Raw genomic sequence first — 25273 nt, forward strand, 5'->3', positions numbered from 1 at the left:
ACTATACTTACAGTAATACATCTAGTAGGACATGTATAAGCAGCTTTTAGCAGCTGTCAAAAATTCCCCTAGGAATTTAGAATTTCAAACTTTGTTAGATGTGTTACTAGACACCTTTACAAACACATTGGTGAAGACATTTCTTGGTAAGGAATTTATTCCCAGATCTTAGTAATATCCTCTGAATATGAAGGTCTCCAGTCAACCATACAGGGTTGTACAGTGTTTGAACACCAGTCTTAAGGCAAATCTTCAACATGTCACAACTCGTGAGGCGTGAGCTTGTAGGTAGAGGTAGGTAGGTATAACTAAAATCAATACAGTAAATATAAACTAAATATATAAAATATAGGAAATATAAATAACAATAACAGCAACAAGAACAATAATAATAGTGATGATGATGATGATGATGATGATGATAGTAATAGTAATAATAGTGCTATAAAATAGTAGTAGTAGTAGAAGTAGTAGTAGTAGTAGTAGTAGTAGTAATAGTAGTAGTAGTAGTAGTAGTAGTAGTAGTAGTAGTGGGTAATAATAAGGGTAATAATAATAGTAATAATAGGCCTAATAATAATAATGACAATAACAATATGCCTTATTCCCAGGGGTTCCAGGCTGTGTGTGCAAACAGCTTGCATGTGAGGCTCGTTAGTCAACAGTATTCTAGATCTATCACTATCATCTGCAGGCCAGGGGATGATTCATGATGTTTGTTCTTTGGCCCACACTGTTCTGCTTCTTCTATATTGGTGCCAACATTTAACTGCTGATTCCATGGTCTCACACAAACATCAAACCAACATTTGTCACATTCTGGGCTCCATTAGGGGCCATTAGAGGATGCTGTTTGTAGAGCATGTAAATCTTTCAAATATAAAAGGGGAAAATAATTTTGGATTCCTGGCAGTTTTGTCCACTCTTAAATGGAAATTAGACTAATTCTGATTTAAATTGCAGTCAGACAGATCACAGATGGCAGGCCTTGGCAGTCTTGATGCCAACTAAATATAGGAATAAAAAACATTATATCATTTTCTCTCTTTGAAACCATTGGTAATATTGACGTTTTTTCTCATTTGCTCCACAAGACTCTGTGGCGCAACGGTAGCGCGTCTGACTCCAGATCAGAAGGTTGCGTGTTCAAATCACGTCAGGGTCAAATCTTTAATGAGTCAAAGTCAAAAGAATCCCATTGTCAATGACACATAATGCATTCATGTGTTTAAAATCCTATTAGTAAACTCCAAAGTCCTAATAATTCAATCAATCAATCAATCAAAAGATACAAAAATAAACTGACAGCATGGGCATATTTCTGTCAACAGCACAACAGCGACATCTGCTGTCATGTATTGGAATAAAGATGTATTCCTGTTTTGTTGTTTGTGGTTTGTCTTGGGGCTTTGGGGGGTCCCCAGCTTTGAAAGAGTGTACAAAGGTAACCAAATCGACCCGTTCGCTTTTTTACTATCCAGTTTAAATTACATCGAGGGTTTTACAGTGTAGATTACATGAAATTAAATTAAATTAAAGGAGCTAAAAGTCAACCTTTTCTTGAAAAACGGACGCTAAAATAAAAATAATGTTTTAATATTTTTTTTATAAAATATTTTCGAAACATTGTTTTTATTTTAGTGTCGGTTTTTCAAGAAAAAGTTTACTATAATGGCCTATATATATATCTCCTTTAAATTAAATGTGTAAATCAAGTCATCTGCTCATCTTTATCTATATATAGCACATAAAAACAACAGAAGTTGAACCAAGAAAGTATGACCAGTAACATTAGTATAAGCATCTGGCTAAATCCGGTGTATTTACATTGCTTTATGTAATGTTCAATTTTTACAACTAGTACTATAACCGGAACGTTTGTGCCATGTACTAGTTCCCACCGACCACCCGGACGTACATGACAGCAGCACTCCAGTGTACACAGGCATGGCGTCCTTCAGTGGACAGTAAGATCAGATACTGTAGTGTCTGTGTGTCGTTTTCACTGTGTTTGTGTGGAATAATAATTCACAATGGCGTGCAGGACCATGTGTCAAGTCCTCCAGAGGCGTAAGTAACATGTACTTTAATACAAAGCCCTTCATTTTATGATATCATATGAAACACTGGTTAGCAGCTAACAGCTATAGCTCCTCTGACAGACAGTTGGATATGGGTTTGTCCTACGACCTTCTGGTGTTTTGATTTGATTGATTGAGGATTTATTAGAAGTTTACATAGGAAAAAGTACAGTTTTATGACAGTACAAATCACTGGTACAAGGTCAACTAAAGGGAGATCCTAGTTTTCTGCTTATTTACACAGGAACCACTTTATGTATCTCACATTGCAAGACTAACCAGTGGTTAAAACCCTTTTCATATCAAGGTCCATTATTTATTCTGAATTTGAAGTGTTGAACAGTTATTTATTTAAGCTAGAGGTTCTCAACCAGTTGTCCAGGGACCAGTGGACCACCAGTGGTCCTTGGGTAGCCTTACATTAAGAAGTATCCTTGAAGTATCCTCTTTCTATATGCAAAGTGTTTGTTTCATAAAAACCCAGCATAGGCATGGGAGGTATTGCAACCCTAGATTCATCAGATTAAAAAAAAAGTCTAGTGTTGCAATTTGCGGCTAAGGGTCCATTTGGTTACCAACTCTCCATCATTTAGCTGGGCACCACCTGGAACCCATATTTTATTTTTGAGATGGGGGTTCGACGGCCAGACACATCTAAATTTGGTGCTCCTTGACATGAAAAAGTTTGAGCATCACTGATACAGAAACATACTTTTTTTCCCTCCAGAAAACTGTTAAGAATTTGAAAGACATTTGTAGAATGGGTCAAGAGGTTTGGAATAATGGTTAATATTTATGTAGTAGTATTTAATCTAGCCGATGGGACGATAATCATTATTATCGTTTATCGTGATAAAAAAAAAGAAAGAAAGAAAAACACTCACAATAATCGTATCGTGGAGATTTATTTTTATTGTGAAATTATCCTCTGTCATGCACTGCGACTTAGGGATGCCCCGATCAGGGTTTTTTTGCTCCCGATCCGATCAAATATTATTGCTTCCGATTCGATCCCGATCTTTCCCGATCCGATCTTTTGGCAAGGCATTAAGAAGAAAAAAAAATTCTATTCATTCTATCACTTGGTTCTCAACCTTTTCAGGCCGTGACCCCCAAAATAATCATATTTTAACTGGGGGCCCCCGACCCTGAAGAGTTGAGGAAGTATATTTTGTATAACACGGTTCTATTGTGAAAATAGCAGATCTACATGCTCACAACGCCTCGCAACGCGAGGAGTTGTGAGCATGTAGATCGGCTATTTTCACAATTTCTGGCTTTAATATTTGACAATGTTTAATTTGTCATTTTAGAGGTATTAAAAAGTCCTTAATTTTTCACTTTCGAAATGTGCAGATACCCTCTATACACTTAAACTTTATGTTGATTTGTTTACTGTTGAGAGAGAAAACAATGTTGCACATTAAGTTAATCATCTGGGGACCCCCCCAAAATAATGTGAGGACCCCCCTGGGGGTCCCGACCCACAGGTTGAGAACCACTGAGCTAGTTGACAGTGCAGAGAGACATAATTGCCTTCCTTTGATCCATTAGCAAGGGGCCAATTACTACTTATTGGCATCAGCTGCCAGCTGGACACAGAGTCTGACACAATCACCTTCCCTCTGCAGTGCTCTGTCTGTCTCATTTCTCCAAAAGCCCTTGAATATGATTGAAAATGATTAAGGATTACTGTGAGTGATTATGGTAAGCTTACATTTCATATCGCATTCACCTTACCTGTAACTTTCAGTACTCCCAGAAAATATAAAAAAAAAAAAAAAAACGATTTTTTTTTTTCCCCCCCGATCTCCGATCTTATAAAAACGGCCATATCGGCATCCGATCACGTGATCGGGATCGGGCAACACTAACTGCATCAATTGATCACCTTTTATTTGCCGAGCTGCTGCTGCATATCCAGTACCACTGTCTTAAACCCTCTAGAATTATTGATAAAATGGACCTGGAAATAAATAACATACTTGATACAGTCTTTTTTTTCTCTCTACCAACTGTTTTAGACAAAAATAGCCGATCTACAAAAACTCAAAACACGTTCCGAGCTGGTAGATCTGCCATTTTTTGAGACAAATGTTCCGCCCCAGGATAATGGATGTTGGGGATATTTTGATTATCGCGATAATATCTTTAATTGCAATTTCTTTGGTCACAATAACCGTGCCATGACAATTTCACATCAGTCCCATCCCTAATTTCATCACCTTCTTCCTCCTCTTGTCTCCAGGTCTGGCGTCCAGCGTGGCCGCGGCCGCCCCGCGGCCCTCCACGGCGGAGGCGCGCGGCCACCGCAACGCGGTCTTCTCCAGGGAGCAGGCCAGGCAGCGGGCCCTGTACCCCCGGGTCGAGAAGATCGAGGTGTCCATGCAAGGCGCCGGGCTCCAGGGCACCGTGATGCTCATGAACAAAGGGATGTCCACCCCGCTCAGCTGTGCCAGGCGTGAGTAACCTCGCGCGACCAGGCTTTCTTGGGGGAAAGCCTGGTGCTCGTTTACTAAACAGGTCATTCGATCCGGTCTAGACCGGATGGCATCGTAGACATTATGGTACTGGTGGGCGATATGATGATAATTATCGTAGACGATACAATGTGTCCACGATATGCCTTTTCAGAGATATCGTATATATCGTGATACAATTGAGGGAGCCTTGTAAAAAATCCTGTTGAATCGTTCTCAAACTTTAAAATGCCAAGGTCTCCCCTTAACACTTTGACTGCCACAATGTTAAGGGTTTTAAGGGTATAACCCTTGCCACCATAGACGGCCATTCATTTTTGACGGAATAAATTGAAAATGGTAGGATGTACGAAAATTGACAAAAATTTCAGAGAATATAGAGTCGGAACCTTAGCTTTCACCATAAAAATTTCGTCCTGCTGTGGTGTTCTGCTGTGGAGAAACCTGAGGGAGAGCGAAAGCTGTACAGATGAAAAAGGAGCATCAGAAATTTACTTTCTGAGATAATTGAGGTCAAAGGAAAAAAACTTTCAGAAGCCCTAGAAACAAATTGGTAAATGGTACAAGAACACACAGTACCTCTAAATGAAGAACAGGGTACCGGCCATAATGCTGTAAAAAAAAAGTTAAAAAAAAGTTGTACCGTGGTCTAGTTATAAGGCAGGAAAGTGGAAGAAGCCAGGAGACTGACAGAGGCTCTTTTTTCATCTTCCCAGGATGAAGGAGAGACAGAGTAGAATCCACTGTGTTTTGACCTGGGATTTTTTATTCAAGCCTTCAGTTAGACATCAGACATCTCAAAAATAAAGATAAAAACTCTGATAAAGATAAAAAAAAAACTTTACATTGCTGTTTCACTTCAGTATAGTTGTAGATGTGTTCCATTGCAATCATCATTTTAGTCACGTCAAACTAAAACGGTCAAACTACCCTGAGCAATTCAAAGTCATAATACATAAAATTAAATAAAAATTGATGTACATTCATATGGAAATGTTTGTATTGACAAAGTCAAGCCAACTGCGACAAACTTCACCATGTTAGAATCCAGACCAGGCAACTGCAAGTAAGAGTAATTATGAAAAAAAAAACATAATTACCATAAGGTATATATAATTATTTGCTATACATTTTATATACACAGGTACATATATTTCCAAAATAGCAGATCTACAAGCTCATAGCCCGGCACCGCGCTATGAGCTTGTAGATCTTCCATTTACATATGATGCCTAATAGCCGATCTACAAGCTCATAGCCCAGCAAGGCACTATGAGCTTAGTATTTTCATGGCTCTCCTTTTAGTAGACCTTGTACCAGTGAACTGTACCGTCATGAAACTGTACCTTTTCCTATGCAAACTTCTAATAAAGTCTTCAATCAATCAATCAATCAATCAATCCCTTCTTTGTATTTACCTACTGTATGTTTTTATACTGTTTTTTATTTCCCCCTTTTTTCCTGACTATATCTACTGCATAGTACTGTGTTCTATCCGTCTGTCATTCAATGTTATATGAGATACTGCAATGGTTTACTATGGAAATAAGCCTAGTCTTTTCATGGATCTCATGATCTCCTTTTAGTAGACCTTGTACCAGTGAACTGTACCGTCATGAAACTGTACCTTTTCCTATGCAAACTTCTAATAAAGTCTTCAATCAATCAATCAATCAATCAATCTCTCTCTCCCCAACTTTCTCTCTTGTATCATGGCAGAGAGAGAGAGAGAGAGAGAGAGAGGGGAAGAGAGAGAGGAAGAGAGAGAGGAAATCTGAGCAGGCTTAGCAAACAACGTTGGCACCAGGTTACTTTTAGAATAAAACACGATAAAACTATAAAAATACAATGAGGATTACCACTGGGATTCTTTTTCGATCTCCATCTCGCTGGATTGGTCAGACTGCGACGTTTGCGAGTGACTTATAGTGGTTGTTTTGCTGGGATGTGTTTGTTTTGCACTAAATGGAGCATCTGTCCTCCTTTCTCACCAAGCTAAGCTAAAGAGGCGTCAATTGGGTATGGCAAGCTATGGCAGCTGCCATACCTTGGCTACAGGGGGAATATAATAAAATGTACTGTAATCGTGCCTGTTGTCAAGGTATGGTAACATGACTGGTGTCTTGCACGCGAGCCTCGCGCGCGTGAAAGACACCAGTCATGTTGCCATAACTTAGCTTTTTCTGAACTGACGCCGCTGAGCTAAACGCCCTGCTCAATCGGTGGTCCGCGCGCGGACCACCTGTTGTGATCCGAGATGAGCATAATCATCTCTCATCTCATGCTTGCTCTCGGAGCGTCGTCGGCGACCCCACAAACACGGCAATACACCACTGTATCAATCAATCAATCTAGCAACAACCACTTACTTTATATAGCAGTTCTTTTCGCTGCGACGCCGCGGCTCGGTGGTCCCTGGTGGCCTGGTCGATGAACCATGACGATCCAGTAAAACTTTTCAGATCACATACGGCTGTAGAAGTAGTCCTCAGTAGTATAGTAAAGCACTAAACTAAACCCCCCCCCAAACACATGCTGCTCCTTCCGTGAATGCCGTCCATCCAGCAATCCCAGGCCTGGGGAGGACGGTCATGTACCAAATCACCATGGTAACACAAGGTAACACAAGCTGATTGGCCACACAATGGTAACCATGGTGATTTTAGTCATTCCAGGGCCCAGGACGGCTGAATCCAAGCGTCAGTGATACATATGCTCCTAATCTTGTGTTAATTAAAAAAAAGACATTCCGGCGTCATATGACGCCGGTGGCAGCGCGGGGGGGGTAAAAACGCGACGTCATATGACCTCCGTGGCGGTCAAAGTGTTAACTCTGACAGTATACAAATGGAACCAAATCCATTTGTATACTGTCAGAGTTACATACTTGTAAAGTTCAATTTAGACCTCCCAAAAGGAACCCAGAGAGTCTAGTTTTTGTCAAGTAACTTGAAAAATAACCATAAAAACCAACATGAAAAAGAATCGTGATAACATTGTGTATCGTGATACAGCTTGGAAAAATATCGTGATATTGTATTTTTTCATATCGCCCACCCCTACATTATGGCAGAAGAAGCGGCGTCGCTTTGTTTTGGTTCCCTGTTTCCCCAATCCCTATTTAAATGCCAGAGAAGTGTAGTCTTTCTTGCCAGTCGCTGCGAGTTGGACTAAAAGATGGATATACCAAACTTTTCAAAAAATAAGCAAGACTACGCAGCATTAAGGGTTTTATTGGGTAGGTACTAAAATTATGTCCTTGAGCGCGGGGGAATTGTTTTGGGTTAAAACTGATTCCGGTTTGGCATTTCCTGCCAAAGTGTAGTCTGCTTTGACTACAAAATGACACCATCCTCTCCCGACCGGTGATGTTACGAGGTTTTCAATGTAATGGGTCCCGGCCGGGACCCACAGGTGGTCATTCAAATGGGTCCCAGAAAAGTTTTATGAGTCCTCAATATAAAGTTTACGCGCGCAAAATGGCGTCGGACGTCGGTGGAATCAAAACATTGACGTTTCTATCGCCTGTTTAAGACTTTCTACGTGGATTTTATTTGTGTTAACGTAGGGTAAAGTAGGATGCTTTCACCCATGAACAATGGTGGTGTCTGTGGAATTTCTTTTTTTTTTCTTTTACCGCGACGCGGTCAATTATTTTAACATGGACTCCAATGGAGGCGCATCCCCAGGACCCCAGGACCATGACATGAATGAGTCCCTGGGTGACTTGAATGAGTTTTTGATGCGGGATGCGCACGTAATGACATCACTGCCGACTAGGGATGGTGCCCGAAAACCGGGTCCATTACAAACCCGCTTCTGAATTTATCGAGACCCGAGTATCAATAAGCTTTTGGCTTGTCGAGCCTGTTACCAGGTAAGCATCATAACGTCACGTAATGGGCCGCTATAGGGGGCCGGGACGGGAGGTAGGCTACATTGCGTCATTGATAGTTGTGTGCTTTGCAAGTGCTTGCCGTGGAACAATGGTTGAATGCGTGAAACACTAAAATGTTTGCGATTAATTAATCACAGAGCCTGTAATTAATTAGATTAAAATATTTAATCGCATCCCAGCCCTAGTTACATTTAATAAAAGACAAGGGGAGAGCTAAATGCAACTAGAAATACTGTTCCTTCGAAACAGTGTGGGCTCGGTTCCAACCCAACAAATAGGATACTTTAAGGTACTGTAAGGTACAGTACCTTACAGTATTGTACTGTACCTTACTATACTGTACTGCACCTTACTGTACTGTACTGTACTGTACTGTACTGTAACTTACTGTACTTTACTGTACTCTACTGTACTGTACTTTACTGTATTCTACTGTAACTTACTGTACTTTACTGTACTCTACTGTACCTTACTGTACTGTACTCTACTGTACCTTACTGTACTGTACTGTACCTTACTGTACTATACTATACTGTACTCTACTGTACCGTACTGTACCTTACTGTACTGTACTCTACTGTACCTTACTATACTGTACTTTACTGTACTCTACTGTACTTTACTGTACTCCACTGTACCTTACTGTACTTTATTCTACTTTACTGTACTTTATTGTACTTTACTGTACTCTACTGTACCTTACTGTACTGTATTGTACTTTACTGTACCTTACTGTACTGTACTCTACTGTACCTTTCTGTACTGTACCTTTCTGTACCTTACTGTACTTTACTGTACTCTACTGAACCTTACTGTACTTTTACTGTACTCTACTGAACCTTACTGTACTGTACATATTATATGTGTTCTAGATCTACATTTTTGATTCTGTGTTTGGGAACCAGCAACTGTCAAATGGACTCCAACTGTAGTGGAGTATATTGAGTGCATATACTGTAGGCTAACAATCCCAGATCACATATGTCCTCCACTATGTCTATAACCAAGGCGTTCTTCTATGTGGCCACTCCAGACTGAGGAGTGGAGCATGGCTTTTATTGTGTTTGTGGATCTGACTTGGAAATGCATTGGTTTTGATATCTCCCTGACAACCAACAACAACCACTAATATGGCTGACTGTCCCTGCGGGCTCTAGGATATGGCTATGGGATTTACATCCCATCGCCCGGACTTGATTCTTGATCACAGCTGTGTAATCAGTAGAGTGGAGAGGGACATTTATTTATAGTTTTAACTATAACTATAGTTTTATACATCACACAGCTTAGACATTTGGATCAAATCAGAGAGCAGACCTGTGTGAACGCAATGATATAGATAGCATATCTGAAGTGTGAACACTGCAGCCACAGCGCCTTAACATAAACATGGGTCTATTATCCTTCTCTCCACTCTGGGGACCCATTGGAAATGCATTGGGTGCTTAAAGTTAAACATTTTTATTTTTTTATATTTATACTACAAAACATTTCAAAACCAAAAATACAAGCACACTTGTCCTCAGTAAGCTGAACACATAAAAATTTGAATGGTGTTGAAAGGTGTAAGCGTTTAAGAGATGAAGCGCGCCAAAGTATTGAGGAGATACTGACTAGTATAGTATAGTATATAAATAATGAAGATAACATACGTGTGCTCGCCTTCCAGGCGAGCCCACAATAATGGGTTATATGCAGCACGGCCACGGTTACATGCTCGGGAGGGAACACTTCGACAATGCGGAGGCACTAATTGTATTGTACATAGTGCATCACATAAGACCCACCCAAGTGCAATAACTTTGAATGTCTGCGACGAGTTGAAACAACGCGTGCGTCACTGCGGTCCAGCGTCGGCTGTTGCAGCAGCGCGACAACCTTTCTCTTCCACCCAAAGTATGTGGTGCTTGAAAATATGAATGATTCCATTGATAATAATCCGTTTGGGATTAAAAGCTCGAAATTGGTCGCTAGCATCAGTAGAGAGAGAAGTTGCCACGGGTCGGACTCACTGCTGTGTGTGTGAACATGTCCGCTGTGTTGCCCTCAGACCTGACGGAGTACCACGTGACCACCTCGGCTCTGGCGCTGGTGGACGGAGAGCCCTGGCCCCTTCACCAGCCCCTCACCCACTCCTGCACCCTGTCCCTGCTCACCTTCAAGGACACTGACCCAATGCTGGTCAACCAGGTACTGATCATGGTTTAGTTCTGACTTCGATTTGACTTTTTTTTTACTTTACTTTACTTTGAATTTTTGAATATCAAATGTCCATATTTCAAAATATTACAATATTACACGAGACCACTCAAAACAAGGATTTATAATAAAAATGTCAACATTCTGAAGTCAGAGTTGCTTGAAGTCCAGTGGGAAGTTTCCAAAGTCAGTTATGATTTGGGGTGCTATGGGATCTCTGCAATAATCTTTCACACAATATTCGAATTTTTTCGAGAAGGATCTGTATACTAGTGGTGGCTCGGTATCAACATTTTGTTATCGCGGTTACCGTCCTCCCATTTACCGCCGGTATTGCGGTAATTACCGCACCCCCGTATCTATTAATTAAGGTTCGGCGATAAGACAAAATATTCCTATCATCTGCCCAAAATTCGTCTCTCCACGGTCCTATAAGCCCGACTGCTCGAGTTCCCCGTACAGCACAGTGGGTCTGGCTTTTGAAAGTAGCAGATCTACAAGCTCACAACGCGTCACGTTCGCAACGCGTTCTGAGCTTGTAGATCTTTGCAGTGTCGGGTTACTATAGTAACGTAGGCTACAGAGGCGTCAATTGGGTATGGCAAGCTATGGCACCTGCCATACCTAGGCTACAGGGGGAAATAATAAAATGTACTTTCATCGTGCCTGTTGCTAAGGTATGGCAACATGACTGGTGTCTGTCATGTTGCCATACCTTAGCTTTTTCTGAACTGACGCCACTGGTAGGCTACTGGGGCTTCAGACACTGCACGCTGTGAACAAACCAGATGAGACGGGTATAGTGATTGTGTACGGTCTGTGATTATGCAAACTCACGTCTCAAATCGCATTGATTGAGTGGTGATATAAACATAGTAAACAGGTTTTAGTTACCAGACTTGACAGAAAAGGTTGTAGTCGAACAACGACGGGCCCACGCGCTATTGTAAAAGTACAGTATTTTCTGGACTATAAGGCGCACCTGACTATAAGGCGCACTGTCAATGAATGGTCTATTTTCAAACTGTTTTCATATATAAGGCGCACCTGACTATAAGGCGCACATAATAGACGCTACCGTTGCGTTATGCATCCAACAGATGGAGCTGTGCTAAAGGGAATGTCAATGTCAATGAATGATCCATATATAAGGCGCACTGGACTATAAGGCGCACTGTCGTTTTTTGAGAAAATTAAAGGCTTTTAAGCGCGCCTTATAGTCCGGAAAATACGGTACTCACTAGCGCTGGTTTCATTTTCGGTTTTAGTCCTCGCGCTCCGCTCGTATGAATAAAAAAGAAACGGCCACGAGGTATGTATAAACATACTTGTGTGAGTTGTGTCGTGTGGATTATGGAGAAAGTTTAGCGCTGCTGAGGCTACTGCACTGCTCCAGTGTCTACTGTGTCTCACTCTCTGTCGGAGACTGTGACGGGCCAAGCTTCCAATTGTTCCAAACATGTGGTGCGCGGCCCAGAGCAGAGCGGCATGAAGCGCATGCGGTCCTCGCTTCTCCCCCGTTTTAAAACTCGCTCGTTCTCAATAAAAATAGCCTATTTTTTGTCTTTTTTGACCGCGGTAAGGACCCTGACACCGCGGTAGGCCGCGGTATACCGCGATGCGGCGGTACGGCGGTTACCGAACCCAGCCCTACTGTATACAGTAGATAGGAAATAGGGAGAGAGACGCAGCAGAGGTCGTCGGGATTCGAGCGTGCAATGCAGCCTAGGCTCAGACTGCTAGGGCAGTGATCTGGGCCATTTCAGTTATGTTTTGATGAGTTTTCAAAGCAGATTTGTTATTTTTTGAAAAAGCTTAGTTTTAGGTTAGTTTCTATTGTAATATGGGTTGTCAGGAGCAGGATTGAAGCTCAGAAAATTGGTGATGATAGCAGATCTACAAGCTCACATTTTTTGTCTCTTCACTACTCGTGAAGGTTTTTGACCATTTTTGACCGATTAGATTAGATTTTATTTTAGGTTCAAGTACTATTAGAACAACTATTTAAATATATAACCAGTTTGGAATTGATCAACATACACTTACAGTATGTGGCTTATTTTGCTCCTCAAAAAGATCAGTTTAGATCAGTTCACTATTTGAACCAGAAACACTTGCTGAAATGAAGTTCGGGTCACCCTGTAGACAATATGCCTTCCGGTGTGTTCCAAGATTTCTAGCGGAAGTGCTGCGTTTAACGGAAGTTACGTCATGCGATGCGGGTCTGTTTACATTCCCAGCGAAAAAACTAAAATAGATTGTAGCTCTTAACACATTCACCGTCTTTTAAGAATACCTTCGTACTCCCATTTGCCATTCGTCTCCATAGACTTCCATGTAATTCATAGTGCACGGATCATGCACACCCATGCCTAGATCATGCACCACGTGTGTCCACATTGCTCACAGCTTTCAAACAAAAAAATCCGAATGGAAATCCGTTCAGGCATTCATGAGATAGCAGCCATTATGTTTTCCTAAAATGTAAACAAAGATGGCTGCCATGTTTGAAAGATGGGGTTGCTAAGGGGGTTAAACATGCAATTTCGCGATTGCTATCATGCCTACTACATTTTTTGGGGTCAAAAACGGGAAATTCTCGGGACTATCGGGCCTGGCAGGAAACAATGTTTTTGTTTGTATATTGTTTATTGCGAGCGCAACCGACGGAGCAGGAGACGTAGACCAGATTTTTTCGTGCAGGGAATACGTTTGCAGGAACACCGCACTGTGAAAAAAATACAGCTTCCGGGAAAATTCAGCCCCACCTCCTAGAACGGTTTCTGCCTTCTATTGTCACCAGGCTTTTCTCTTCGCAGATGAGTAAGCCTGGCTACGCGAGGCTAAGTTCGGGTACAGTAGCTTGTTCCAGAACGTCGCTGTGAAAACAGTCGTGACTCTTGGCATCAAAGAATCGATGCGGAGACTTAATTATACCGCTCACTTAATTATTATGCTTGATTATGCTGAATCAATTCTCTCCCCCCCCCACTCCTAGTTTAATTGTCTTGTTTTGTGTCAGTTTGTTGACTGGCATCCAATCCATCTGTCTGTATGTCTGTCTGACTTTTGAAACAAAGGGCAGCAATATTTCAACGTTTTGCATTAAATCCGTATAAAAACTTTGGGACAAATAGCAGGGCATTCTTCAAATGTATTTAAAATTGTGCACAAATAGCAGCGGTTTTTCAAACATTGTCTATCTCTCTCTCTCTCTCTCTTGCTCTCTCTCTCTCTCTCTCTCTCTCTCTCTCTCTCTCTCTCTCTCTCTCTCTCTCTCTCTCTCTCTCTCATCAGGCGTATTGGCGGTCGTGTGCATCCCTCTTGGGTCAGGTTCTTGAAACGGCCTTCAAAGATGACTTTGCGGTGGAGCTGCTGTCCACGCTGGAGGTTCCTGGTAAGGAGCAGGTGGTGGTGCAGGTTCTATACCGACTGTGTGCTTCAATGAGTCGATGTTGTGTGACACGTTCTGTCCTGTGTGTGTGTGTGTGTGTGTGTGTGTCTCCACAGTGACCTCGGGAGCCTTCTGCTGCGATGTGGTGATGGACCCACAGCTGGACTCATGGAGCCCCTCTGAGGTGTGTGTGTGTTTGTAAAATGGTAAATGCATATGTGTGTGTGTGTGTTCACAACGACACGACATGTGATTTTTGCAAGTCGACTTGCTGTTACTAAAGGTTGTGTCGAGTCGACCTGTTTGATGACGTCACCCAGTGTGAAGTGAGCGGTGCTATTTATGAGTTAATTCCGTTAATTAAACGTCCCGCAAAGCTTGGCCAACGTGACCCTGGCCATGCGTACAAACAGACACCAATTGACCAATGACGGTGCCAACAGACATAGGACAAACAGACAAAGACAGATGTACAGTAGGAGTGGTTAGCGTCGCTCAATAATAATTAAAGGGTCCATTTTGTCTGAGTACAATAAAGACAGACAGACAGACAGACAGACAGACAGACAGACAGACAGACAGAAATACCAGTATGAAGTGAATGTAGCGCTGTGATTCTAAACCTTTTTCGTTCTTTTACTTTCAACTTTCAACTTATCCTCGTGAAAGTTTTGTTAATGAAGTCTACTTTTTTTTCGTTAAAGCCCTAGTGTGTGTGTGTTAGTTACAGCTAATACACCAGATGTTGTTGATGAGGACAGTAGCGAATAGAGCTGGGATCGGGCAGATCTTTTCAAGCCTTAACATTACAGACGGCTTTCTGGCCATCACGAATCGAAGTCTGACTATTTATTATCAATATGCGTCTGACCCGCGCCACGGCCCCAAACTGAGGCTTTTATTGTGAAGGCAAATCTTTCATGAATGTCGTTTTACATCCTGCAAGTTTCCGCGTCTGGAAAATAGTCGATCTGCAACGCGTCGTGAGCTTGTAGATCAGCCACTTTCGGCATGCAACACGTCGTACGACGAAGTATAAGTCAGGTGTTACTTTGGTGATGTGTGTGTTGGACGGACAAGGCGATTGCACACACAGCGCCGCAAAATAAACATCCAATGTAAGGGACAGTAGTGGGGACCATGGCACCAAGCTACGAGCTCCCTTTTGAGGCACGCCACGTCCAATCAAACCACAACAACACGTTTACCTCAGTGTTTGGGACATTCTCCATGCTTAGAGTTATGTCTCCGTGCCTGTTGCATTAGCGCGAGCACACACAGTGTGAGAGTGCATGAGGCATGTCGTATATATCAACAATATGTCCGTCCCAAATCGAACCCCCGACTGCCAATTTTGAAAATGCGTCGGCCTCGAGCCTGACTGGTCATCCCAGCTGTAGTAGCAAAGTGATCATTTTGGAAGTGGGTTGTGCATTGGACCACAGCCTAGAAGAGGCGTTCCTTACCAAGGTGCTAATACCAATGTCTTAAGTATGAAATGTGAGTATTTTTTCCACGGCTGTCCACAGGATACCCTGCGCGCTCTGACCCGAGGTGCCCACCAGCTGATCCACCAGGACCTGGCCTGGGAGCCTCTGGAGGTGACGCCCCCTGTGGCCCTGGAGGTCTTCTCTCACAGCAGGTATGTATGATAAATGATGCGGTGCTGGTTACATGCAATCAACTTCCAACAGATCCCCAAACCTGTTCTTTTGGGGAGCGCTGGTTTTGGTTCATTCAACGTTCTGTGTGTGTAGGCTGGATGTGAGGCTCTCACCTAGCGAGACACTAGGAGAGAGTGAAGCCCAGATTCAGGCCACGGTGTCGCATGCCAAAAATAGCGCCGCATCGCGGATGCAGTATGTTGTAGGCATTGACACTAAGGCTTGCCCACCTGCCCCCGGCAGGTAAATAAAACTTTCGGGCAGGTGAAGTTTGCTTTCGGGTTGCCCGCCTGGGCAAGTGCTCATTTGAGAGGGGACACAATCTTCTATAAACACAACACCAAGTATCTGTCTAAACACCTGAACGTGGCCAGTGCGCTCTGTCGTCTGGTTTGTGCAATGTAAAATAAGAGCACTGTTTACCTATAATGTGCTGTTTTTACTGTTGCTACACTAAGTAATATAAAAGAAGTGTGAAACCATAGACATATTCAATTATCATCATTTTAAAGAACATGACCTGTACTTCCCCGACGGGCAAGTGCCTCTGAGACCTTAGTGTCAACCTCTGGGTTGTCTGTAATAGGTCTGTCGTTCTCTGAACGTGGCCTGTGTTTGTGTCATCATCGTGTGTTCTCCTCTTCTTCAGGTGTCAACAGGTAGAGGTGGAGAGGATGGCAGCGCAGAACCCCAAAGGAACAGTGTCACTGTACAGGTGAGGAGCACGCACACACGCACGCACACACGCACGCGCGCGCGCACACACACACACACACACACACACACACACACACACACACACACACACACACACACACACACACACACACTATAATATGATAATATGATTATAATGTACATGCATTTATCAGTGCCTTTATATAATTATACATAATAACAGTTTAGGTAGGTCTGGCATCTTATTGTGCAAAACACAATTCATTTTTAAGCTGCAATGAAAAGAGAGCTCTTCTAGCAGCAGGGGGTGCTGTTGAGTCAGTTATTCAATCAAGCTATGGTTATGTTGAAGCAAGCAGTCTGAGCTCTGCTGCTTTGAGTAAAGTGTACACTCCACTGCAATGTACACTTTAGTTAAATTTGGTTACATTTGGTCCTCTATAACAGTGGTTCTCAAGTTTTTTCAGGCTGCGACCCCCTCAAAAATGTAGGCTAATGTTTGACCAGTTTTTATTTTCTTTATGGTCTTTTTTAAGGTTTTAAAAAGGTCTTAAAATGTCTTAAATTGTCACTTTACTGTCATCTGGGGACCCTCCCAAAAACCTGGGGGTCCCAACTCACCCTCAAGTACCCGTGAATTGACACACATCCGCAGACCCCATTTGAAAATATATGCCAGGGATATACCCCCATAATAGAAGATTTTTTTAATTACAGCTAGAGTATACTAATTCTCAACCATGTTAATTTCAAGGACCCCCAGTTTGGATGCGTTTGGCCACGGCCATTTTGATCTCTGGGACCCCAATCTATACTGTAGTATCAGTGATAATATAACTTTGAGAGTGCACAAATGGAACCAGCCAATGTCAAAAGACTGCCGTCAAACTGTGTCGAATTTCACTCACTCAAACATTAATTTATGTCCAATCTGGTCATTTGTCGTCTGCTTTCACCAACCTGTATGTGCTGTATACTGTAACGTGCTATATTATCTCCTATGCACAACTAAACGTTTAGACGTAGTTCCAAATGTGTAGACTTTGCTTGACAGAAATCGTGTTAACCCGTTTAGGCCTAAGTCCGATTTGAAAATTAACAACTGTTTTACTGGAAAGTGTATTACTCAACCTCTGCAGCTAGAAACAAAATTCCAAACCTATTTGATAGCTTACTCACCTTTGGCTTTTCATAGAAAAAAATCAGGAAAAAAATCCTACATACTGTACATGTACTGTAATACACAAAAATATGCGATCATCTGGCTGTAGATCCGAGGCGAGCTTGTAGATCTCCTATTTTCAAATGGCCGAAGTATCAATAGGTTTAAAGTGGTCAAACAGATGTTATTGTTCAGGTTTTCCCCTGGAAACCCCTCGAGGTCGACTAAGGGTCCCTGGACCCCACTTTAAGAACCACTGCCTTATTCTACTGTACTGTATGTAAAACACACAACAAAATAAGAGAAAAAAACTTGTTGCAGCCCAGTAATGACATTGACATCAGCTCAATGCTGTGTAACTGGGTGTATGATTTCCTATGTGCATCACGTCCCCAATTTTCAACTAGGTCATCTGGTATCTGGATTGAGTGCTGTGGTCCCACAGAGATGCTTGACTCTCCTTCCCTGATCACGTTTTTTGTTTTCTTTTATTTGTCTGGAAAAAGTTACAGCACTATTGGTAACAGACTAAATTGGAGATTGGAAAACACAATTAAAATAGTGAAAATAGCCAACCTACAAGCTCACAACGCTGCACATCGATCGTGACACGTCCTGAGCTTATAGATCGGCTATTTTCACTACTTTTGTGCGACATTCCTGTATGATGAATTAGGGCAATAAATAAGAATAAAACATAAAAAGTAGGAATTTTGAGACACATGTGTTTTATTGCTGGCAATGGCGCTGCTGCCTTTGCCAACTTAAAAAGCTTAAAAGCCTAAGAAGGTTGAAATAAACAACCTTACATTATCCAGGAAGTTTCAGCAATGGGATTCCCATTACACGACTGTCTTCTCACAGAATTGTTTTGCAATAAAATCTTGATCTGAATCAATAGTTATGCTTTTTGGTGATAAAACATTGCACGGTTTGATGACTGAGGCAATTACTTGATACGCGCAATGACGCGCACCGACGGAGGATGCAACTGCAAATCGCTCATGTATGAAATTAATTGTTTAGCACCGGAATGGTCTTCATAATTTACTCACCAAAGACTACTCTACATTTACCCACATTTGGATATTATGGGTTCCTGTTTAACAATTCAGTGACCGCAAAGTAACCCTCCATTCTAAAAAGTATATTTTATACTTAACAGTTAGTGGTTAATTAACCTATTAGAACAGGGTTGTTTTAGATTTTATAGCTCTCTATTTATCACATATCACGCTTACTTGCATGGCTATTAACTCAGTCGGTGCCATATTTAAAGTGGGATGACCTCTTATATTGCCGCTTCGCCAACAAAGGGTTAAAAAAATAGTGTGCACGCTGGTGCACACATTCGTGCACAGATCATGCACTATGCATGTGCATGCTTTTCACAGCTTTCAAACAAAAAAATCCGCTTGGAAATCCGTTCAGGCATTCAGGAGAAAGGAGCCCTTATGTTTTCTTCAAATGTAAACAAACATGGCTGCCATGTTTGAAAGATGGGGTTGGTATGGGGGTTAAACATGCAATTTCGCGATCGCGATCATGCCTAGTACACTGTTGGAGGTCCAAAAAAAGTTTTTTCAAAAAAAAAAAATTCAAAATTTTTTTTTTTTTTTTTTTATTATTAAAAAAAAAAGACGTTCAGAAGACGTCTGGCAGGGAGGTCCATAGTGAAAAAGACGTTTTAAAGACGTTTTTATCATAGAAACATATTTTTTGGCAGGGTATGAGTTAAAACAAAGCAGATATACAAGCTCATAGCGCGTCACTTTGTGCTATGCTATGAGCTGTGCTATGAGCTTGTAGATCTGCATTTTTTAATCATGAAAATCTGTGCAAAACTTTTAATATATATGTATATTTTTTAAGCAAACCTCAAATCTTTGCTTCTGGAACAACATATTTTGGGATGGGGTTCCACGGCTAAATACTGTACATATCATTTCGGGGGTCTGATGAATGTTGAATACATTTGTGGAATTGGCCTCATGGGTTAACCAGTAAGGACTGAATGGTAACCAGTTACGAAGATGTGTCCAAATGTCCATCACTAAGGGGTGGAGACATGAGGAGAAATGGGGAGGTTGAGGTCTAATCGTGCTGCGGCATTCTGGACCCAGGGGTTAAAGTTCTTAGTCCTGGGGACTGATTTCAGTCTTGAGGATTCCATATGGACTATAAAACAAATAAGGCACCTGGGACGTATCCTTAGTGATGTAGCCCAAGCTCATCAGGGTTTCGGGTCTCGCAACATCATACCCCTCACCTGGGTGACCCAGCCGGGGTTGATCAAGTCCCGACTTACGTCCCAGTAGCTACCGACGATCAGTCCCACTAGGGAAAGAAAGGACCATTCACTCCACCACTCCAGAACTACTCTGCCAAGACTAGGGAAAGGAAGTCTGGTGCTTGGAAGGACTAGGCTCTGTGGATTTACTCCTGTCCGGGCCCCTCCTACGTCTCACCATGTCCACTCCTGCTCTCACCAGGTCCAGGACCTGTGCGTTGCACCAGACTTTAGCCCCAGACATTTCACTCAGGATTGGTGAATTTTTTAACCGCAATGGTACTGCAGGCTCCACCTCGCCCAACGGCGGTGCTGCAGGCTCCGCTTGCGGCTTGAATGGCCCTCCTAAAGGCCTAACCGTGGGTTTGTTGGGCTTCTTCCTCACAGAAGACACAGGCTGGGGCGCTAACCCAACCTGCTCCCGGGTGCCGTCTACATTCCTACCGTCAAGTGATCTCCAAAATAAAAAGCATTTATAATTTCAAGATATGAGCATTTGAATTGGCCAGACTGGAACAGAACTTCAGAAGATACTTATAAAATATTTTCAGAGAAACACCCCAAATATCGGTGTGCGCTGCGCGAGCCATGTTTCAAAAATCACATATTGGGACATGGTCTGAAAATAACTTTCAGACTTGGGATTTTTTTTTTTGGCTTTAAGCCCTGTGGGCCAGTTGTGTAGGGGTTTGAGTGAGTACAGCATGCAGGGAGTTGCAGTGGTCACAGCCAGGAGTGATGAATTAGGCTTAGATAAGGAGCTGGGCAGACTCCTCTTCGGTGAGGAAGGTCTGATCCTCTGGATGTTGTGTACACACGTTTTTCCCAACTTAGAGGTCTGCCCGGGACAAAAGGTGTGTGTGTGTGTTGTGTGTGTGTGTGTGCGTGTGCATGTGTGTGGGGGTCGTGTCCAAATAGCCATGACCCAGAGTGACTTCATGTGTATTTGCAGTTGCACAATAACTCTTGAGTTATCACGTTGTCAAAAAATGGGTCAACATTTATCAAGAAGCCGTAAAAGGTTTCGGAAAAAGTGAAAATAGCAGATTCTGCCATTTGTCGTACAAACAGTAAGGTTATAGTTTACTATAACCCATTATGACCTGAGGCCGATTCTACGATTGCCTTCTAAATCGGTAGTTCTCAAACTTTCTTGTGGCAAGGACCCCCAAAATGATATGTATTTGGCCTCGGACCCCCATCTGAAAATGTTTTGTGCCAGTACAAGCAGCGTGGCACTGACGCGGCGCGCTGAGAGTTTGTTAATATGCTATTTTTGAGACCCACTGTTATAAAACCTAAGAGTTTTCTGGAAAAAATTTATGTTGCTATATAGCGAAATTAAAAAACTACAGATGCTTTCCCAATTGTTCAAGGGCAGGGGTCTTCAACGTTTTCAGGCCAAGGACCCCTTAGTTGAGAGAAAGATGAAGCAGGGACCCCCACAACTTCTCATAGATTCCATATAGTTTCATTGTTTAACAGCACAATCATCAGTGTATTTTGGATTCACGTCAATTTTTTGTTTTCAGATATTTAACCACTTGAACCGTCAATACTTAATAAGCTTGACCTTTCACTCTGTACTTAGTCTGCTCTTTTCCTCCTCTACACTAAACCTCTTTGCCAAAAATATCCGATCTACAAGCTCACAACGCCTTGCGCTGCAACAAAATATTTACACTCAAAGATTTGGAGGAATCCCTGTAGTAACCCTGAGGACCCCCTAGGGGTCCCGGACCCCCTGTTAAAGACCCCTGTTCAAGGGGAAACACGGTTTGGGAAGTATTGTTGTACAGTGAGTGATGGCTGCAGTGTTTGTTCCCTGAAAGGACAGCTAAGGACAGCTGTGACCGTCCAACACAACAACCCACAGGCTCTTTGTCAGTCTGAGCAGGAGTCACCAGGGACATGTCCCTGGAAATAGTACAGAAACCCTGCGCTGTGAAGGACATTTTCGGCGAAGAAAAGGAGAAAGCTTGGGTCTTCTAAGTCGGCGTTGAGCTCGAGGTGGCGAGAAGACGCCGACGCGCTGTGTGAGATGTCAGAGGTGTTGGTCTGTGAGCTGATAGGATCGTTCTGGAGCGATTACGCCTAGGGCTGCAACAGATAATCTAACTAATTCATGTAATTAATTGATTTTAATCATTATTATTACTAATAAGGTCACGGATACAAGTCGAAAGAGGTCCAAGATGAGTTTTTCCAGACGGGTGGTTGGCTTAGAGAGCAGGGTTCTTCAACGTTTTCAGGCCAAGGACCCCTTAGTTGAGAGAGAAATGAAGCAGGGACCCCCACAATCTGTTCATAGATATAGTTTCATTGTTTGACAGCACGATCAACAGTGTATTTTGGATTCATGTTAATGTGTGTTTTCAGATATTTAACCACTTGAACCGTCAATACTAATAATAAACTTGACCTTTCACTGCTCTTTTCCCCCTCCAAAGCATTTGGCCAAAAATATCCGATCTACAAGCTCACAACGCCTCAGTTTTTCCCTATTCATATCATCATATTAATTGGTCGTTGCAATTCTAATACCTTCAAGGCATTGAGCACATTTCGCTCTAACCCAGTGGCAGCTGTTGACGCTGTACCTGTGCATGTACTGTAGCAGCAGGTTCAACTTGCTACGGTACATGCACACTCAGTGCTCTTTGACCATAGAACGAACCTGCCAGGTTCATTCAATATGGTCACTGAAAGCACTGCATGCATGCCTGTCACCAAGGCACGCAGGTAGGAACCCATTAAAATGGTACCTTAATACATAATAATTGCCCTCTATAAGTACATTTTTAAATTTAAAACAGCTTAAATATTTCATTCATTTTAGAAATAGTTCATCTTATCATATGATTTGGGAATGTCACATGGTGTACCCTTTCTGGTGTAAAATCCTTGAATATCTATCTAAATGGGTGGGACTCACCCCTACCCCCACTAACACGGCTCTGTCTATTAGGAGACGGGACAGTGGCCCCTGGTCTAAATAAAAATAATAATTCACAATAGTAAAGGTTGGACTTGTCACAGGAGCCAGAATTCTGCTGTGGAGCTGGAAAGTTCCAAGAGCGCCTGGTTGCAAAGAGTGGAATGAGGAAATGATCAAAAAATCATACGAATACATGCTGGGAAGAGTGAATGGTATGGGAAAAAAGAGATATAGGATAGTTTTCTAATGCATTTGAATCTTATATGAAGATGTGAAGGGGTTCCTACTGTTATTTATTTTTATTTTTGTAATATCTTGGACTGAGTGAATGTATCTGTATTTTTTGTTGTGCTGCACTGTATCATAACCACATTTAACCACGGATGCTTTCCCAATATTAATTTAAAGGGTTTAAACTTGTATGTTTTCTGTGTATTGTGTCATAACTGATACATGCGTTGGAATTCATGGATGTCTGATGCATGAATTCCTACGTATGTGCCTGCATTTACAAAAGATACATGAGGCAACCAACCGACAAATTATAATACAAAATGTGTGCTTTACACCAAGCCATGAAAACAAAAAAGCATTATGTGAACAATTTGTTTATCAAACCCTCGCAGGTCATTAATTAAACATAGCCTTTATTTGCTGGCACACATGCAGAAAGTGAATCTTTCTCTCTCTCTCTCTCTCTCTCTCTCTCTCTCTCTCTCTCTCTCTCTTCCTCTCAATTATATTCAAAGGGGCTTTATTGGCATGAAAAAAAACATGTGTTTACATTGCCAAAGCAAAAGTGGAACAAAACATATGTACAATTAAATGTGAAGAAACTAATGTTTAATCTCTCTCTCTCTCTCTCTCTCTCTCTCGCTGTCTCTCACTCCCTCTTTCTCTCCTATCTCTCTCTCTGTCTCTGTCCACAGATGTGGGGACCACGTGCTCCTGAGCGATGGCCCCCTGGTGGCCAGGACAGGCCTGTGCTCCCAGTACGAGGTGACGGCGGTGCACAACTTGGGGCCGGGCCCCTGGGGCCTCCAGCGCAGAGCCCAGGGCCTCTCCCTGCCTCTACAGCTGCAGGTGAAAGAACAATGTGTGTGTGTGTGTGTGTGTGTGTGTGTGTGTGTGTGTGTGTGTGTGTGTGTGTGTGTGTGTGTGTGTGTGTGTGTGTGTGTGTGTGTGTGTGTGTGTGTGTGTGTGTGTGTGTGTGTGTGTGTGTGTGTGTGTGTGTGTGTGTGTGTGTGTGTGTGTGTGTGTGTGTGTGTGTGCGTGCGTGCGTGCGTGCGTGCGTGCGTGCGTGCGTGCGTGCGTGCGTGCGTGCGTGCGTGCGTGCGTGCGTGCGTGCGTGCGTGCGTGCGTGCGTGCGTGCGTGCGTGCGTGCGTGCGTGCGTGCGTGCGTGCGTGCGTGCGTGCGTGCGTGCGTGCGTGCGTGCGTGCGTGCGTGCGTGCGTGCGTGCGTGCGTGCGTGCGTGCGTGCGTGCGTGCGTGCGTGCGTGCGTGCGTGCGTGCGTGCGTGCGTGCGTGCGTGCGTGCGTGCGTGCGTGCGTGCGTGCGTGCGTGCGTGCGTGCGTGCGTGCGTGCGTGCGTGCGTGCGTGCGTGCGTGCGTGCGTGCGTGCGTGCGTGCGTGCGTGCGTGCGTGCGTGCGTGCGTGCGTGCGTGCGTGCGTGCGTGCGTGCGTGCGTGCGTGCGTGCGTGCGTGCGTGCGTGCGTGCGTGCGTGCGTGCGTGCGTGCGTGCGTGCGTGCGTGCGTGCGTGCGTGCGTGCGTGCGTGCGTGCGTGCGTGTTACAGTAATGTTTCCAGTTACAGTTTAGGCATTTAGCAGACACTTTTAATCCAAGGCGACTTACAATAAGCAGGTAATACATCAATATAATAAGCAAAACAAAACAATCTGCAATCTGAAGACTCGCCTCTTCTTCAGACTTCACCCTAGCCCGTAGATTTTAATTTAGCACTTGTCCTAGCCTCGACAACCTTGTGTGCAGGCGTAATTTTGATAGCATGGTATGTAGATAGATGCAAGGTCAATGTTGACTATAGTTGCAATGTACCAATTATACTACTGTTGCCATTTCTACAACTGGTCTTTTGATTGAAGACTTTATTAGAAGTTTGCATAGAAAAAGGTACAGTTTCATGAAGGTACAGTTCACTGGTACAAGGTAAACTAAAAGGAGATCCTGGAAAGCACTTGGCTTATTTGCACAGGAAACCATTAAAGTGTCTCGTATAACATTGAATGACAGACGGATAGAACACAGTCAGTACTATGCACTATGTCAGAAAAAAAAGAAAATCCCCAAAAACAGTACAGGAAAAATGGGGGAGGGTAAGACTTGGCTGTGTTTGTTTTTACCAGTTACGAGTGTGTCTGGCTGTATAAAACCAAGAGCTGATTGATTTGATTGATTGATTGATTGAAGACTTTATTAGGAGTTTGCATAGGAAAGGTACAGTTTCATTAGCCTAGTAAACGGACTCCTC

General features: G+C 42.9%; 1 protein-coding gene across 1 annotated transcript in view; it reads left to right on the forward strand.

Moving 5' to 3' along the window:
• Nucleotides 1–1930: 1930 nt before the first annotated feature.
• Nucleotides 1931–25273, forward strand: part of mrpl39 (mitochondrial ribosomal protein L39) — a 36429-nt gene continuing 13086 nt past the window's right edge. Inside the window, exons 1-8 of the mRNA XM_080754843.1 lie at nt 1931–2070; nt 4330–4542; nt 10510–10649; nt 13956–14055; nt 14169–14236; nt 15582–15694; nt 16366–16431; nt 23714–23867. Coding sequence (XP_080610969.1) covers nt 2034–2070; nt 4330–4542; nt 10510–10649; nt 13956–14055; nt 14169–14236; nt 15582–15694; nt 16366–16431; nt 23714–23867 — 891 coding nt within the window. The 5' untranslated portion in view covers nt 1931–2033. The remainder of the gene's footprint in view (nt 2071–4329; nt 4543–10509; nt 10650–13955; nt 14056–14168; nt 14237–15581; nt 15695–16365; nt 16432–23713; nt 23868–25273) is intronic.

Source organism: Nannobrachium achirus, assembly GCF_963921795.1.
Source record: "Nannobrachium achirus genome assembly, chromosome: 24".
NCBI classification, from domain to species: domain Eukaryota; kingdom Metazoa; phylum Chordata; class Actinopteri; order Myctophiformes; family Myctophidae; genus Nannobrachium; species Nannobrachium achirus.